General features: G+C 39.8%; 2 protein-coding genes across 2 annotated transcripts in view; one reads left to right on the top strand and one right to left on the bottom strand.

The window, feature by feature from the left end:
- Nucleotides 1-12,944, top strand: part of fgf11b (fibroblast growth factor 11b) — a 49,495-nt gene extending 36,551 nt beyond the window's left edge. The window contains exons 4-5 of the mRNA XM_039777227.1: nt 5,175-5,373; nt 5,475-12,944. Of these exons, the coding sequence (XP_039633161.1) occupies nt 5,175-5,373; nt 5,475-5,611 (336 nt within the window). The 3' untranslated portion in view covers nt 5,612-12,944. The remainder of the gene's footprint in view (nt 1-5,174; nt 5,374-5,474) is intronic.
- Nucleotides 1-15,599, bottom strand: part of nlgn2b (neuroligin 2b) — a 159,081-nt gene extending 143,482 nt beyond the window's left edge. The window contains exon 1 of the mRNA XM_039777226.1: nt 15,204-15,599. The gene's annotated coding sequence lies outside the window, so the exon portion shown is untranslated. The remainder of the gene's footprint in view (nt 1-15,203) is intronic.
- Between the last annotated feature and the right edge of the window lie 1,373 nt (nt 15,600-16,972).

Here is a 16,972-nt window from a genome sequence, read left to right as displayed (position 1 = left end):
CATAAAAAGGCGGATATTTACTCAAAGTCATAGCGCCCCCTAGTGGCAACAGGAAGTAGACCTAAAAGTCAAGGTGCTATACTTTAACGAACTCCTCCTAGAGATTTCATCAGATCGACTTCAAATTGTGTCATCTTAAGACCTTAACGATGAAAAGTTATTGAAAGCAAAACTTATCGTCTAACGGTGTGGGCGTGGCGTGGCGGCCAATTTGAGCATTATCGATGAACGCAGAAGTTGTTGTAACTTTAGTGTACGTTGTCCAATTTGGCCAAAACTTCTCACGATTGACAAGGGTCCAGGCCTGAGGACACCTACAGGCCAAAATTGACTTTTGGTCATAGCGCCCCCCGCTGGCAACAGGAAATCAGCCTTATATGACAAACATCATCTGATTTACATGAAACTTATGCATGGTCTACATGTGATATTGAGCTGGCCCCTATACTTTAACCACGCCCACTTACCGAGGCCATGCTCCCTTTCATAACATTTGAACTGTTTAAGGTAGAGTCTTGTGTGAGGAATCATTGAACTCAGCAGAGAGTTCCTTATTCATTGGTGACGGTTTGCCCACGCCCCCTTTCGTAACTGGTGACCCGTTTAAGGCATAGACAGTATATAAACTGGACCAACAGATCCTGTTGCTCTGGACGAAGATGAGTGAAGGATATTAGAAGCACTTTTTTGGTGAGCGCTGAGAGAGACAACGTAAATGTGACGTGAGCAACCTGTCTGAAAGTTGTAAGTCTTCTGGTAGCTGTGCCATGAAAAATCTCAATCATTCTGAATCTTGCAGAAACGGAGAGTGTAGATATATGTAAGGAGATAACATGGGCACAGGCTAATTATTGCTAACTAAAATGCTAGTTAACATTAGTAATTAAACCTAAACCGCTCATGTAAGTCGAAACTGCCTGCAAGCTTTTTCTGTACTATGCGGTAATTCCTCTACTATGCGACAGTAAGTTGCTTGATTATGACACAATCGTTAGCCTATTTTTACAAAAACGTCTGCTACGGAGCCATAACGTGATGTACAAGGTAATGGAGCCTTTTATACATTGTTGTGTTTCTTTAGAAATAAACAACGGAAAAATAGAGTCTTTAAACGCTTCAGATGTAAAGTTATTCGCTGTCAAAGTAACGTCAAAATGAATGGCAGTCAGTGGAATGCTAACGGGAGGTGATCGTTTTGTAGCATCAAAATGGCGCCATAGGAGGTTCGAGTTCTGAAGCGAAGCTTACCCCCTTGGTTTAAGGTAGAGTCCTATGTGAGGTATCAATTAAGTCAGCAGAGACTTCCTTTTTTATTGGTAAAGGTTTGCCCTGACCCCTCTGCTTTGGCCACGCCCCCTTTCATAGCTAATGAACTGTAGGACGTAGAGTCTTGTGTGAGGTATCATTGAACTCAGCACACCCGAATCCTGGGAATTTGACTTGTTGTTAAGGTAGAACTTCAGCTACAGTCAAAACGTATTTCTCATATTGGATTGGATTGAATCTGGAAGACTTGGAGTTAAGCACTGAAGTCATTCTTAAAAAAGGATGATGCGATTGGAGTTTTGCTGACCGGATACAGCAAAAGTTTAATCTATCAACTAGCTCCGCTACCTTCTTCGTTGCTCTGCTTTGTTGTAGTGCTATCCTATTGAGTGCAGTGGGAATTTGAAAGACAACCATTTACAGTGCCTTGCGAAAGTATTCGGCCCCCTTGAACGTTTCGACCTTTTGCCACATTTCAGGCCTCAAACATAAAGATATAAAACTGTAATTTTTTGTGAAGAATCAACAACAAGTGGGTCCCAATTATGAAGTGGAACGAAATTCATTGGCTATTTCAAACTTTTTTAACAAATAAAAAACTGAAAAAGTGGGCGTGCAAAATTATTCAGCCCCTTTACTTTCAGTGCAGCAAACTCTCTCCAGAAGTTCAGTGAGGATCTCTGAATGATCCAATGTTGACCTAAATGACTAATGATGATAAATAGAATCCAGCTGTGTGTAATCAAGTCTCCGTATAAATGCACCTGCTCTGTGATAGTCTCAGAGGTCCGCGTAAAGCGCAGAGAGCATCATGAAGAACAAGGAACACACCAGGCAGGTCCGAGATACTGTTGTGGAGAAGTTTAAAGCCGGATTTGGATACAAAAAGATTTCCCAAGCTTTAAACATCCCAAGGAGCACTGTGCAAGCGATAATATTGAAATGGAAGGAGTATCAGACCACTACAAATCTACGAGACCGGCCGTCCCTCTAAACTTTCAGCTCATAAAAGGAGAAGACTGATCAGAGATGCAGCCAAGAGGCCCATGATCACTCTGGATGAACTGCAGAGATCTACAGCTGAGGTGGGAGACTCTGTCCATAGGACAACAATCAGTCGTATACTAAACAAATCTGGCCTTTATGGAAGAGTGGCAAGAAGAAAGCCATTTCTTAAAGATATCCATAAAAAGTGTCGTTTAAAGTTTGCCAAAAGCCACCTGGGAGACACACCAAACATGTGGAAGAAGGTGCTGTGGTCAGATGAAACCAAAATCAAACTTTTTGGCAACAATGCAAAACGTTATGTTTGGCGTAAAAGCAACACAGCTCATCACCCTGAACACACCATCCCCACTGTCAAACATGGTGGTGGCAGCATCATGGTTTGGGCCTGCTTTTCTTCAGCAGGGACAGGGAAGATGGTTAAAATTGATGGGAAGATGGATGGAGCCAAATACAGGACCATTCTGGAAGAAAACCTGATGGAGTCTGCAAAAGACCTGAGACTGGGACGGAGATTTGTCTTCCAACAAGACAATGATCCAAAACATAAAGCAAAATCTACAATGGAATGGTTCACAAATAAACATATCCAGGTGTTAGAATGGAGTCAAAGGCCAGACCTGAATCCAATCGAGAATCTGTGGAAAGAACTGAAAACTGCTGTTCACAAACGCTCTCCATCCAACCTCACTGAGCTCGAGCTGTTTTGCAAGGAGGAATGGGCAAAAATGTCAGTCTCTCGATGTGCAAAACTGATAGAGACATACCCCACGACTTACAGCTGTTATCGCAGCGAAAAGGTGGCGCTACAAAGTATTAACTTAAGGGGGCTGAATAATTTTGCACGCCCAATATTTCAGTTTTTTATTTGTTTAAAAGGTTTGAAATATCCAATAAATTTCGTTCCACTTCATGATTGTGTCTCACTTGTTGTTGATTCTTCACAAAAAATTACAGTTTTATATCTTTATGTTTGAGGCCTGAAATGTGGCAAAAGGTCGAAAAGTTCAAGGGGGCCGAATACTTTCGCAAGGCACTGTATCCCGCCCCTCGGATTAAGCCCTGCCAATGGTGTGTTCCCAGACCTAACATCTTGATGTGGGTCTGGCTTGTCAGGCTAAGTGACACTAAATGCAACAAGGAGAATTATGCATTAAGCAGTGTAATTTTTTTACCAACCTGATCGCTTTATTGTAGTATTTGGTGGCATTAATAAGTATTAAGAAGAACACCATTTATGTTAATAAACATTAGAATAAACATAGTGTAACAAAGTTTGCATGCATCTTGAACTTTGCCATCTGCGAGAAATATGAAATGCTAAGTTCATTGCCTGTGATCTGTCCGCAGCCTCATGGAAATGATATTTGACCATTTTACATTGTATAAACAAACAAAATTTGTTGCCAAAGTCATTCTATTAAGCAGAGTGTTCCGCCATATTGTATGGATAGAGCACCACCGTCAGTTAAATGCCAGCAACTGCAAGGCAGCATCTAGGTTAATGAGTGATACAGTATAGTAGCATTTCACGAGTTAGCCTAAACGAAAACTATTTCATTTTGAGGAGAAAATTGTCACTACCTTTGTAATCTATGGCTGTCACAACAAGTCTAGTGATAGCAAAACAAGGCAAGATTTCCAGTAGTGAGGGAAAACAAGGGAGATGCTACAAAAGAAGTCAGCCAAGCTAGGAGAAATGTATGGTTAGCCCGAATCAACCAGAAAAATTTCAAACCTTCCCAGAACAGTAGGATGTGTTCAGATCACTTCATCCAAGGTAATACCTAAAGACATCACTGTCAAGTTTAGTAAAAATAAGAATTTGAATTGAAACGCCAGTGTATTAGTAACGTTACATTATTTGGAGATAATGTTACGGTTAGCTTGCTTAAGTCGTGTTTTTTGTTGTTCTTTCGATTGTGTCTTCCTGTCGACATCTGTGTAGTTTTCAACAGTCTATCCCTACCAAAGTTAAATGCGCTTAACTGAGCTTTGTCCATACAATATGGCCGACGCCCCATTCAAACGACGTCATCGAATACTATGTATAAGGCTTCTCTTAAAAGTAGGCAATGCACTTCTATTAAAGACTGATAGCTGGGCTATCCAAGGTACACTGTGTAGCCTAAATTAAAGTCAATATTTAAACAGAACAATAACATGTGACACTTAAGGACGACTTACACAACATCATGATACATGCAGCTGTGATGCACAACAAATAAATGTGGACATGTATAGGCTACTGCAGAAACACTGATTCCAAATACTGCTTTTTTTCTGGGAGGATTCTGTTCATGAACCATGAACACAAACCTACAAATTTCCTAAAAGACCGAACCCATTAGCTATGATCTTGCTCATCATACTGTAGGCAAGTTGGTTTTCTGAACTTGGGATGCCTCTGAAGCAGTCACTGCAGTTCAATGTCAGAATTAGTCATTTATATGTACAGTATGTAATGTACTGTATGTGAATAATTTAAATTGGTTATTGTATTGGTGTAGGCTTCAGTGCTTTTCATCTACTCTCCTCTTTTCCTTGTGAACTGTGTTATGTTTAGCAAAGATGTTTATTTCTACACATTTCTATATAGCATCCTTGTCTTGCTGTTCCCAAAGGACCAGGATGTTCATGCTTTAGAAGAAAGAAACACAAGTCCAGATATAATTCTATCCATCCTTTCCCTCAGGAAACAGTACCTAATTAATGTAATTCACTTCTTGTATCTATGTTTTTTTCTTCCAAGTGTGTGTTTACATGCACTGGAGTTCATGTTCAAAGACTCATAAACATGTTACAGTTTTCTCATGACATTTGCACATAATCTTTCTTCTCTTTCATTATTTGCTGATATTAATGCACCTTTTACCTTTCCCCCTTTCCATATTACTTTGCAGGAGCACTTCACTCCGGAGTGTAAGTTCAAGGAGAGTGTGTTTGAGAACTACTACGTTACATACTCCTCCATGCTCTATCGCCAGACCCAGTCTGGCCGCTCCTGGTATATTGGTATCAACCGTGACGGCCAGGTCATGAAGGGCAACCGTGTAAAGAAGACCAAAGGAGCTGCACACTTCCTGCCTAAAGTTATAGAGGGTTTGTGTCCTTTGTGTCACTTTAGCACGCTTCAAACCAGTTTCGCAGTTTTTAATCACCTCCTTTATTATTAACCAACAGCTTCTATCTTTGTCACACAGTTGCGATGTATAAGGAGCCGTCGCTACACGAGCTCGCCGCTGAACCGGTGAGTCCTCCTCGGAAGACAGTGAAGACGTCAGATTCGCCGTCCCTGAAGAATGGACGGAAAGAAGCTCCCAAGGCTGATGCATCATAGCACAGGAGACTGAGGGTGGGACAAAGGGGCAGCAGTGACACTGGGAACACAGTCACCCATTATGCACTGAGGGTGGCTGTGGGAATGGCCCTCACCGGCCACCATATTCCAGAAGTGCACTACATGATGCTGAGGGATAAAGGGTCAGCACTCCATCCAGTAGCCAAGAAGGCCTGAGAGAAGAGTCCCCGCCCCCTCCCCCCCTCACCTGTCCCCGCAGAAAGGGAGCCCAAGGCCTGAGCCAGAACTACTAGTACCCCCCATCCCCCACCGTTTGTCTCTTTCTCTGCCCCTCCTGTGACTTCCTAATGCACAGTCTCCTTCATTTCTCTATCGTGCTCTAGCTTCTTTGTCCCACCGACAATTTCATCTTTTTCTCACATGCCTACCAACCGCCTGCTCTATTGTACAGTATATTCACCACTCACGCAATTCCAGCGCTGACTCGGCATCACAATCCCCACCCATGGGCCCCCTCTTGAGCCCTAAAGTTGGTGACAGCGTGGCTCAGCCAGCTTTCCACCCACCATCTGCCGACCAGCTAAGCTAATCACAGAGGGCAACAAAAGCTCAAAGTGGGATGAAACAGCTCAGAGAGGAAAGATATCCGCAGGGATCCCGGATCGGGTCAGGTCAGCTGAGCGAGATGAGGGTGTGTGGACAAAATAACAGCTGCATTTAAAAAAGGGAGTTCATGGCATTAAAACTATTTTTTTGTTTTTCTTGTTTGAATATTTCAACCAATCCTGTGATTGAAAAATGGGAATTCGTGACAGCCCAGATAGAAATGCACTGTGGTACAAAAACTCGGGCTGTAGATGATGATTAAGATGAAAGCAATGCTCAAAACATAGGATCAAAACAATTGCAAAGTGGTGATGATAATGTTAAAAAATAATGGTGATGCTCATGATACTGACAAGATCAGGATTTCAGAATTCCAGGAGACGTATATAATAGAAAATGTATTAAGCTCACAAGAGAGGCACTGCTTGAATAAGTGTCATTTAAAAAAATAAAATAAAGTCCCCATTCTTCCTGGGAAAGGTGAGCCATAAAATAGAACATTAACCATGGTTTTACTCCAGACTTCTAAACACTTGAGCAATATTTGTACAAATAAGCCAGAAGATCATTCTCAGTGAAGAAAAAAAGAAACAAAGTGTGTGTGTGTGTGTTTGTGAATGAGTGAGAGTGAGCCTCTTTCCAGCCTCCCTTCTCTACCAGGTGACCATGTGTTATTATTGCACTAGCTCGTTTAAGGCTACAAATGGGTCATGTTTTAAATCCATGGTGGATCTGAACTCGGTCACCTGAAAAAAGAAACCATAGTGTCTACTTCACTCAGCATCTGCTGTCAGCATAAAGCCAGGTTTGAAGCCGAAAAATCAAAGCCGGTGGAGCCTCTGAGCTGGAGCACTTGTTATTCTGACGATGTCTGGCAGCTTATCCACTCACTAGCTTTATCAAATCACCTTGAAAAGAATATCCCTCAAAAATGTAGTGTGTCTGAGTGAATGTCTCGGTGCGATTGTGTTTTAACCCCGATGAGTTGATGTCTTCTATAGTATGAATGCACTGTGTGTGTGAATGAGTGCCAGTACAGAGGATAGATGGAGATACTTTGGGTAAACTCAACCATGTCCTTCAGACAGGGCACGACATTGTGTCTTTGATGTGTCTGTGTCTGTGAATAGGTGATACTTGGGGGAACATCCTTGATTTGTAACATTTTCACTGACTTCTGTACAAGTCGCATACATTTTAAAACAGCAGGGAGGAGGATATCTGGGCAACCTCATGGGAACCGAAGCCACAGAAGGTACTTGATTGATTTAATATTCTCTTTGGAAGCAATCACCTAATGTTTTGGTTTGCACTGGGTCGCATACAATTTTAGAAAAGGCACGCAATGACCTGATAGCAGTTGAGGCTTCGAAATGGAAGCTGTCAGGGTGTAGGTTGTTGTCACGTCAATGCTGGCTGCTGTATGGTGCTGTCTGCTCTGGTAACCCACTGAGGGGGGGAAAATGTCACGACAATGTTCAGTCAAAGGGAATTTGCATGGATACCACCAACAAACACAGACAGCAGTAAGTCAGGAAGAGCAACGCTGGGAGTTGTGGAAGGCAACAAAAAGAAAATGCTCATTATATGGTCGCTAACAATCACAGATAATCTCCAGGAGGTTTAAAGCATTGGGATGGTGTCTAATTTTAATGGTAACATAATGTGAAGCGGGGGTACAGAATGTGAAACGGAGGCTTTAAGAATGTTCTGAATTGAGGGTGAGAGTAAGTCTGAAATAGTGTGTTGAATTGTAAAGAGGTCAGCGCATGGAGGCAGTTATTTAGAAAGAGTGAAGGATTAGCAGGTGTATTCTTGAGAAATGTTGATAAGGAATTTCTGCGGTAAAGTAAGCAAGATTCTTGGCAGGGTTTAATGCGGCATGTGGATATGATAATGAATGTAAGACAAAGAGGCATGTAAGGCACTGTGCGCTATTTATGACAGGAGGTCTATGGAGGAAATTAGTTGGAGAGCTTTGCATATTTTTCAATAAGTCTTTAATTTTCTGGGCTTTTCCACGGGGAAATTCATTCCGTTCAAATTTGGATATTTTGTCCTTGTAGCAGATTTTGCATTGCAGACCTACAAATCTCTATTTTTGAAAAGCCAATGTTCCCTCTCCCTGGTGAGTTTGTTACAGCCTAGAATGGTTTCTCACTGTGCATTACTAACTACTGTATGATGTCAAAGTTTGTGCACAGCAGGCAGTGTCCAATGCTATAGGCTTATCTTAGCTGTCAGTGTTCATACAGTTTTCACTATTCATGTATTCCATCTGGCAGCTTCTTAATGCCAGTTCACATTTCAAAGTTCTAAACCCGTTCTATATAAATCTAAGTATCGGGAGGTTAAAAGCAGTGATTGAGTGACAGCAAAATGCCAAAATTGAAATAGTGGAATTGTCTTTCTCTTACAGTAGGGCTGCAACTCATAATTTCACTATCAATTAATCTGCTGATAGTTCTTTTGATTATTTTACAGAAAATGGTGACAAATGCCTGTTATAGTTTCTCACATCACAGATGGACATCTTCAAATGTTTTATTTGTCCGCCTGGGAGTCAAAAGCCCATAGATATCAAGTTCACGATGATAAGAAAACGAAAAGTGTCGAATCATCACATTCGTGAAGCTGCAACTGGCAATTTCATGGCGCATTTGTGCTTGTAAAATGACAAAAACGATTAATCGATTATCAAAATTGTTGGCGATTAATTTTCTACCTATTGACTTATCGACTAATTCTTGCAACTCTACTTTGCGGTGCAGCAAAGCAGATAGAAAGTAAGTAAACTGGTAGAATTAACCTTCAGCATTATTTAAATGTCCCTTTGTCACCTTATGGTGTTAAACATCAAAGAGATCCAAACCCTCCATAGATTTCTTTCCCAAAAAGCAACCAGTCCCTAATATCGACATGCTAAAGAATGCCACAGTAAGTTGTCTGACCGTGATACTGCAAGTAGACAGACAGGAACAGAGAATGTTAATTAGTCCGATGTCGAATGTGAAGTATTAGAATGTAGTAGAATGTAAGACAGAACAGTACGTTTTTACGCTGAATGGGAAGTAAAGGATGTCAAGAGGTTCAGAGACAAGTAAGTGCAATGAACGTGAAAAGTTGCAATGAAAGTGCAACAGAAAGTAGGATTTTGGTCGTGGAGCTGTTTAGTGAAACTAGTTCCGCTCTTGAATGTAAAAGTTATAGGAGAATATGGTCACAAGGATGATAGAAAAAGCAAGCCATAGAGTAGCAGAGGTATTAAGAAGATATTTGATATTGTAGTTTGAAGTCAGAAAGTGTTATATATGTGTGAATAAATGTATTTTGAAAGGCTAACAACGAGGTGGTAACATGGAAAATAAAAAATACCGATATAGTTTATGTGCCCATGCATGAGGTTTAAAGTCGTAATCCCTTTTCCTACACATCGTTCCTTAACCAGAGCCTACATCTACAGCTCATTGACTTTCTTTTCAACACTATATTGCCTGTGTAGGTGTAGCTATACTTACAGTGTGTTTATCAAGTCTGTGTGTGTGGTGTGTGTGTGTGTCTGTGTGTGCATCTATGATTAAGAGTAAGGTAAGACAAGACAGAGAGGCAAGGAGAAAAGAAAGGGCATGAGATTGAAACAATGATCGATAGACTCAATAAAACACAAACGAGAGAACAGCCACCCTGCAATGGGTGCAACAAAAAAAATTCCCCCAAGGTCTGCCAGAGACAGCAAAATCCATTTGCTCATAATGAACTCGGAGGTCTGTTGTTTGATTTCTACCTGTAAACTCAACAAAGAACCCAGCTGGACGACAACAAATGGAGTTTTTCCTCAGGGCCTCTACACTGGGCCTGACAAACAGTTCCCTCTTGTTTGAAACAGTGTGAGCATCAGCAGCCATACTATACTTTTGAGACACATATCCGCTAAAGGTAGTTCAGGTGCATAACCAGGTCCCTAAACTTGGCTTACTAAAAGACTAAGTTATTGGAGAACTGGAGGAACATTGCACCTTACAAGCAGTGGGCATCGCTTGAAGCATTTTAAAGTGAACTCGCTGTCTTAGAAGGGTCTTAAGAGATTATAACAAACAAACAAACAGGGCACCCCCCCACACTTTATGAGTTAGTGTGAATAACAGGCAATAATGAATATTAAACTGCAGCTTAGCCATCACCAATGTTTGATCAGTGCAGTAGAGATTTAAAGCTTTCATTGCACTAGGGACACTTTTTGGAACAACCCTTGGTAACATTTGATTTAAAGTGTATTACAAAGAACCAACAGGGCTTTTTCATTACACTGAATGCAGTATAACAATACCATGTTACGGTAGCATTAATCCACATGTACAACATGAGACTATTAAGAGCTATGCATCTTTTGATTTAACAATTTCACAAAGTCTGTGTGTAGGATTTGATCACTTTTTTTTTTTTTACTTTTCTTTACTTTTTTTTAACCAAAGTGGCAAAAAATTTAAAATGTCAAATGATGCTCTGGTCCTTTTGTGAATTACCAAAAAATCCTCAGAATGATTCAACTTAAAAGCAGACCATTCCAATAATATATTCTCATACATATAAGTATCTTATGATTGCAGTTATTTTCAGTCGGTGTCAGTGCATTGTCCCAAATGCTGCCGCCAACATGTTTCTAACCAATGTATACTGAAATGTGTACCATGAAATTTGTCAATGTATAGGGACATTCTGTGTATAACTGGCTCCCTCTAATGGAAGCAGTTGGTTGCTAAAAGGACACTGTTTATGAAGGACACAGAAGAAGAAGAAACACAGTATGGTTTCAAGGCATAATTTCTGCACATCAATCCAATCGCACTCAAAGCTGCTTTACTTTACAGATATGAGGCTCACGTTTTCACAGAGAATTTAACTGTACTGCTTTACTGTTTGATTTCCTACAATTTTTAAGGAGGTTTGGTTGTTTACATCATGCTGTAATGTGTTGATAATGCACGCAATGTCTTCCTAATGTGGTTATGATGCCTTGTTATGCTTCATGTGCAACACTTCCAAATGCAACAGCTCCGTACACTTGATTGGTGCTCTCCTATTGAATCATTATTCATTAAATCTAAAATGTCACTGCTAGTTACTGATGGTACACGACAGTATTCCGTACACAATCATTTTACGCAGTAAATACATGATACTAAATTTGATAAACAAAATTCTGCTTAGCAATATGAAACCCTGTTTCTTTTCTTGAAAAACCCAAGCGGGGTTAGAACCTGTGGATCAAATTTTTTTGGAACTGTTTGAATTACCCAAACCCCATCAAAAAAATAAAAGATGAATCAGCCCATACATTTAGAGTACTAAATGGATGTCTGCCATGCTCACTGTTCCTAAGTATTAAATATTGAAAGCATGACACTGCAACAAGGTTGAACCTTGGCTGCAACACCGTGTTTGAAGATCTCTAATTAAATAAGCATTCCTATTTAAGGGCACAACCTAGAAGCCATTTATTTTGTACTTGAGTTTTAATGATGCTGCAGCATCATATTCATCCTGTTTAAGTGAGTGGCCTCTTTGAGGAATGCTAAAAATATGATGGATGTAAAATGTTCCCCTTGTAGCAGAATGCTTCCAGACAACTAAACCTGTCCGGATGGCCTAAATGTACGGAATGCTGCCAGTTTACATGTATGTCGTGTCAATAATACAAGTAGTGTATATCTGATGTACTATGTTAGGTCTATTCTTTTCAGAAGTGTATGTAAGTAGTCGGTGTTGATGATTTTCTTATCGTCTTTCAGTTGTTCTACCTTGCCATGTTTCCTTTCTAATGCAAACTCCTCAGAAGGAGAAAGAATTGCTGTTGCTCTCCAAATGTTCCTCCCTATTTGGTGTGTTTTTGTCTTTGGTCGGCACGGTTGTATCCACACTGACGTGTCCTCTGAGTGAACTTAACCCGGACTGAATCCCACTGTGCGACTGAGTTGTGTGTTTATGAAAGATGCAATGTATTCATGTGAAAACAGCAAGAAAACAACTCCTAAAGCCAACATGTGTCCTGTCATGCACAGCAATGAGCTAGGTGGTCTCAGAGTTACGGTCACGCAAGTCTTCCAGGACGTTCCTACCACCTCTCTCTCTCTCTCCTACTCTTGTGGACTCTAGGTTTTACTCCAATCTTCTTGTCTTCCAAAAAAATGTCAAGAAAAATAAATAAATAAAAACGAACAAAAAAAGCCATAAATAACAATGGGCCTTGGCACTGATTAGCCACAGAGAGAAGGCCTGAATCCTCAGGCACCTCCCGAGTCACAAGGGATTCAGACACATGTTGGGACTACTCACAATAAGAGCCAAAGTGGCACCTACGCACTGTTTTTTTTTAACCACTTCAGAAAACAGTAAACAGGAATGAAGACCAGCAATATGCAATGAGAACTACCAGCCTGCACTCAAGGAAGGGAAACAAATTCAACAGGCTAACTAAAATCAGGATTTGCAGGCTACAAAGGCGATCAGTGGTCTGCAATAATAACTTCTAATTGTCTAGACTGACTTGGGAATTTGTTTTTGCAAAGCATGCATTCATCACTGTTCTTTGGCTCATTAGGGATGGCTCCCTCTCAGCATCTACGGACACAAGCCCTCGATTCACCCTCTCTCCATGTTTGCCATCAGACCTGTGTACATTTCTACAATAACTCCTACATGAATTGAAAGGAGATGTCTTATTCTGGAATATTATTCAATAAAATAACATATATTTGTATGATTGTAAGGAGTGCCCTTTGATGCTTTGTCTTCTTTTTACCATTTTCTTTAAGGTCCCTCTAAAATGCGGTATTAGTTTCCTCTTTGATCAGGCACGCTGTTCGGTGATCTGCATTTTTGCACTCTATTTGTGGTCGTCTAATGAGCTGTATGCTTTTTAATAAATTAATAGTACTCTAACCCATATGTCACAAAACAAAATTTAAATAGATAAATATATTTGGAGGTCATTACACCTATGTTAAAGCTAGGATTGCTACTAGAAAGTATGTCAGTGTTTTTAAAATAAGTGACTGCAGGTCCCAGCTGAGCTAAGAGATGGTGTAGGTTGGTGGCTCCTTAAGTCCCGGCACGGCAGGCTGAACCAACTGACCTGCCCCGATTCTCTCTTTTCTAACTCATCTTTAAAGGACGTGTGGAATTGTACTCATATAAATGAGTACAATATACTGTCACAGTATCCTACAAATACTGTGCCTGTCTGTGTGAGCAGTTTTAAAGAAGGTTAAATAGTAAGTTTAGCAGTGCTTGTCTCAGGGAGTTTTGGCTGCAGAAGCTATGAGAGGTCTTGCCAATTTGGAGGAGTGGTTTGAGAGAGAAGCTTGTATATCTCCAGCTAAATTTAACTACAGTGTAGTGCCTCAGTTACACCTTATTATTCAGTTACGTTGAGATCCAAGTAAATTGTGTTATTCAAAGCACGTCATAGGAAGTATTACGAATGTAATAAAAAACACTGAGCAAGAGGCTGACTTGCCTTAAATCACATTTACTAAAATGATAAATTAAATCTTTCAGTGAACAGACTACGATCTTCGCACAGCTCCTTTCAACAGATAGTGTATTTGATAATCAGTCTAATTCAAATTCATGGCTCTGAGTCTCTATCTGATCTGTCAGAGGGAGAGCAGGAGTGCGGTTGTGAAGTTTAACGTTGGTAGTCCCCAGAAAAGAAGTTGGTCATTTCTTGTCGCCGAGTAATTCCAAATTGAAACGTAAGCAACTAAAATTGCTGAATGTTAGAACATTGTGTCAAATTGGTCTTTATTACTGTGACTTATAAAATGTCAGGTTTAGTACTATCATAGTCTTAAAAAACGTTAGCTGACGTTGTTGTTCAGTAGCTAGCTCAGAGATGATCGGCTAATGAAATTAGTGATTTAGCAGGGGGAGGTTAACACTTTTGCATGCACTAGCTATATATCCGTGTCACATTCACATTAAGGGCTGAGCCCCCCCTAAAAGGTCTGATCCTAGAATCGCCCTTGTTCAAATTAAACCTCAGTGACACTACAACTAATTTTTAAAGATGGTATGTAATCTCATAAAGCTTTACCACTGATAATAATACAATAAAAGCCTCATCAGTATGAGGGCTCACTGGGTAAATACAGTATCCACTTTAAAAACATAAATAAGTGCTTAACTAAATAAAAGCTAGAACTGGGAGTCATTCAGTGTTGTAACCCTGAGAATGGCTTTCACACACACAACTACAGCAGAATCACACAAACCTCAGCTTTTCTAAAGCTTAATTCATCTCAAAGTTGGCTATAAGCCCACAGAGTCATTATAAATAATTCATTATTTGATTATTATACACGTTATAAGCAGACATTATAAATGATTGTCTTTCTACCAAGGCCTTGGCGTAGCCTTATTTTGCTGAAACTAGGCACTTAGCATGTTACATTTTTTTTATTTCCTCACAGTACCCTGCAACACTCAACAATGGTATAAAATGCATACTGTTTCCTAAAAAAAACAAAAAAATAAAACTATATTGGCATGCCTAATCCAAAAACAAATATGGTGATATTAAATGACTGCATTGTATATGCAAACATCAACACAATTATGCAGAGGAGCATGAAAGAGTGCAGCGACATTTGCTCAAAGCACATCAATAAATCCGTCAGGAAACTTACAGTCAGGAGAGTTCCTAAGATAAATGGTGAGAAAATGCTGCATTTCCCTTCCAAACCCACCAAACCTTAATTACACTTACTGTCACCTGCACGTCACACACATACAGTATATACATGGACATAAACAGTAAACAGACACATAGACATGGAAGACGACACACAGCATAGACAGATAGCATGTCGACTTAATTTTGGCACAATCGGAACCCCATAATATACTGTGTGTAAACTGTAAGAATTTGGCAAAACATTGGTCCTACAACCTGTTGCACTGCTAATCAAACCAGCCATATTTAAACAGTATCTAAAGCATCCAGCAGCAGAGAAAGCTGTCTTACCTTAAACCGGTGTTTGTCCTTGTTCTTTACATTCTTCTGTGCAGAAGCAGAAACATCCCCAGTAGGAGCTCACGAGGATGTAGTAGCCAGCTGGCTTCCCAAGTGCATTCCTTCCTTAGGGTCACTGTCAAGTTCATGGCTAGCTACATTAAGCTAGTAGCAGCCTAGTAGCAACTCCGAAATCGTGTCACTGTGTGAGGCCCTTTACATTTACTGAAAGTGCCTCTCTAGTTGTCCTCAAAATGTGTGTTTTCACCATTCTCCTCAGTCGTAGGCTATAGACCTTTTTTTCACGGCAGACATGTTGACATGTCATAGTAGGAAAAGCACAGGTGTATTCAAAGCCATTAATGATAGCTGCTTAGGAGAGGCCCTGGTACTGTGCATACTGACTCACTGATAGAGCTTACTGGGACACTTGATGGAATTGAGCCATCGTTAAGGTTATCAATTTCAGCTGTGTTTTTCCTACTATGACAAGTCCAAATGTCTGCTGTGAAAAAGGTCCATAGTTGTCTTACAAAACTTCTGTCACTTCTGAAGCCTCTTAAACATCGGCCTATATAGGCTACACCTTTCCCCATCAATGGAGGGGAAAGACACAAAACTAGTTTGAACTGCCCTGTTATTGCAATGCATGGAATTCAGGCTCTGGGTGGATTGGGAGTCCAATTTCAACGTTGGGCCATATTCTTTTAAGTTATTTTTGTGCAAGAAATGTTTAAATGTGCTTATTGCCATCTTTGCTTTAAAAAATATAATAATGAGGAAATTGCTTTGAAGTTTACCTATATAATAGCATACACTATTTTAGCATTAAGAAATCAAGTCAGGTTAGTTGAAAAAATAATAGTTGAACAGTTGAAATCCAATAATAAATAATATATTATTCTAAAAAAATTCCATTCTGCATAATGATTAGGCCTACTTTTACTTTTGGTACTTCAAGTATATTTTGATGCCAGTAGGAGCCTACTTATATACTTTTACTTTAATAGGATTTTGAATGCAGGACTTTACAGAGTATGTTTACACAGCTGGCATTGCTGAGTACTGAGATCTAAGTCCCTAAGTTTCAACAAAAACTGTATGAACCTTCATGAAGGTAGAATCTACAGGACTGTTGGTTTAGACTGCATTAGTTCAGCGAGGTGTGCTTAATAATCTGGTAACTAAGTGTACATGTGTATGTTATTTATTTATTCATGTATTTATTTATTAAACCCTAATATAGACAATTTCAATTGGAATTCCATTGCTATGAAATAGCCTCACCCCTGGTTAACTTCTTGTCATTCACATATACTGCAACAGGAAATCAACTTGGGGCCATTTAGAATGTTTATTACAACTGCTGTGGAAGGGTGTGGCTGTGATGACATAATTATGGAAGAGAACCATGATAACAATGATGGAATAGGATGATGATCATATGGTCAAACTTAACTTCACCATTTCAGTAATTTCATCCTTTAACTTGAAGACAACCCTGAACATGTTATTGCTCATTAACTTGAAGACAAACCTGAAGCTTTTTTCAGCTTGTGACAGTTATTTTACACTGAAATTCAATTCCAAACATCACTAACATCAAGTGATCTTTGGACATCTGGTAAGTTGTTTTTGTTTTGTTTTTTTACAAAAAGCCACTTAATGTTTGATTCCACTTGGTTCACAACTAATGTAGTAAATAACAGACATAATACATAATACAGATACTGTATATCAGTATGAGCAGATACTTTGAGAAATTAATTGAATCCCATCTG

Source organism: Perca fluviatilis, chromosome 16 (genome assembly GCF_010015445.1).
Source record: "Perca fluviatilis chromosome 16, GENO_Pfluv_1.0, whole genome shotgun sequence".
Lineage (NCBI taxonomy): Eukaryota > Metazoa > Chordata > Actinopteri > Perciformes > Percidae > Perca > Perca fluviatilis.
Note: the sequence above shows the minus strand (reverse complement) of the source record. Positions and strands in the feature narration are given on the sequence as shown.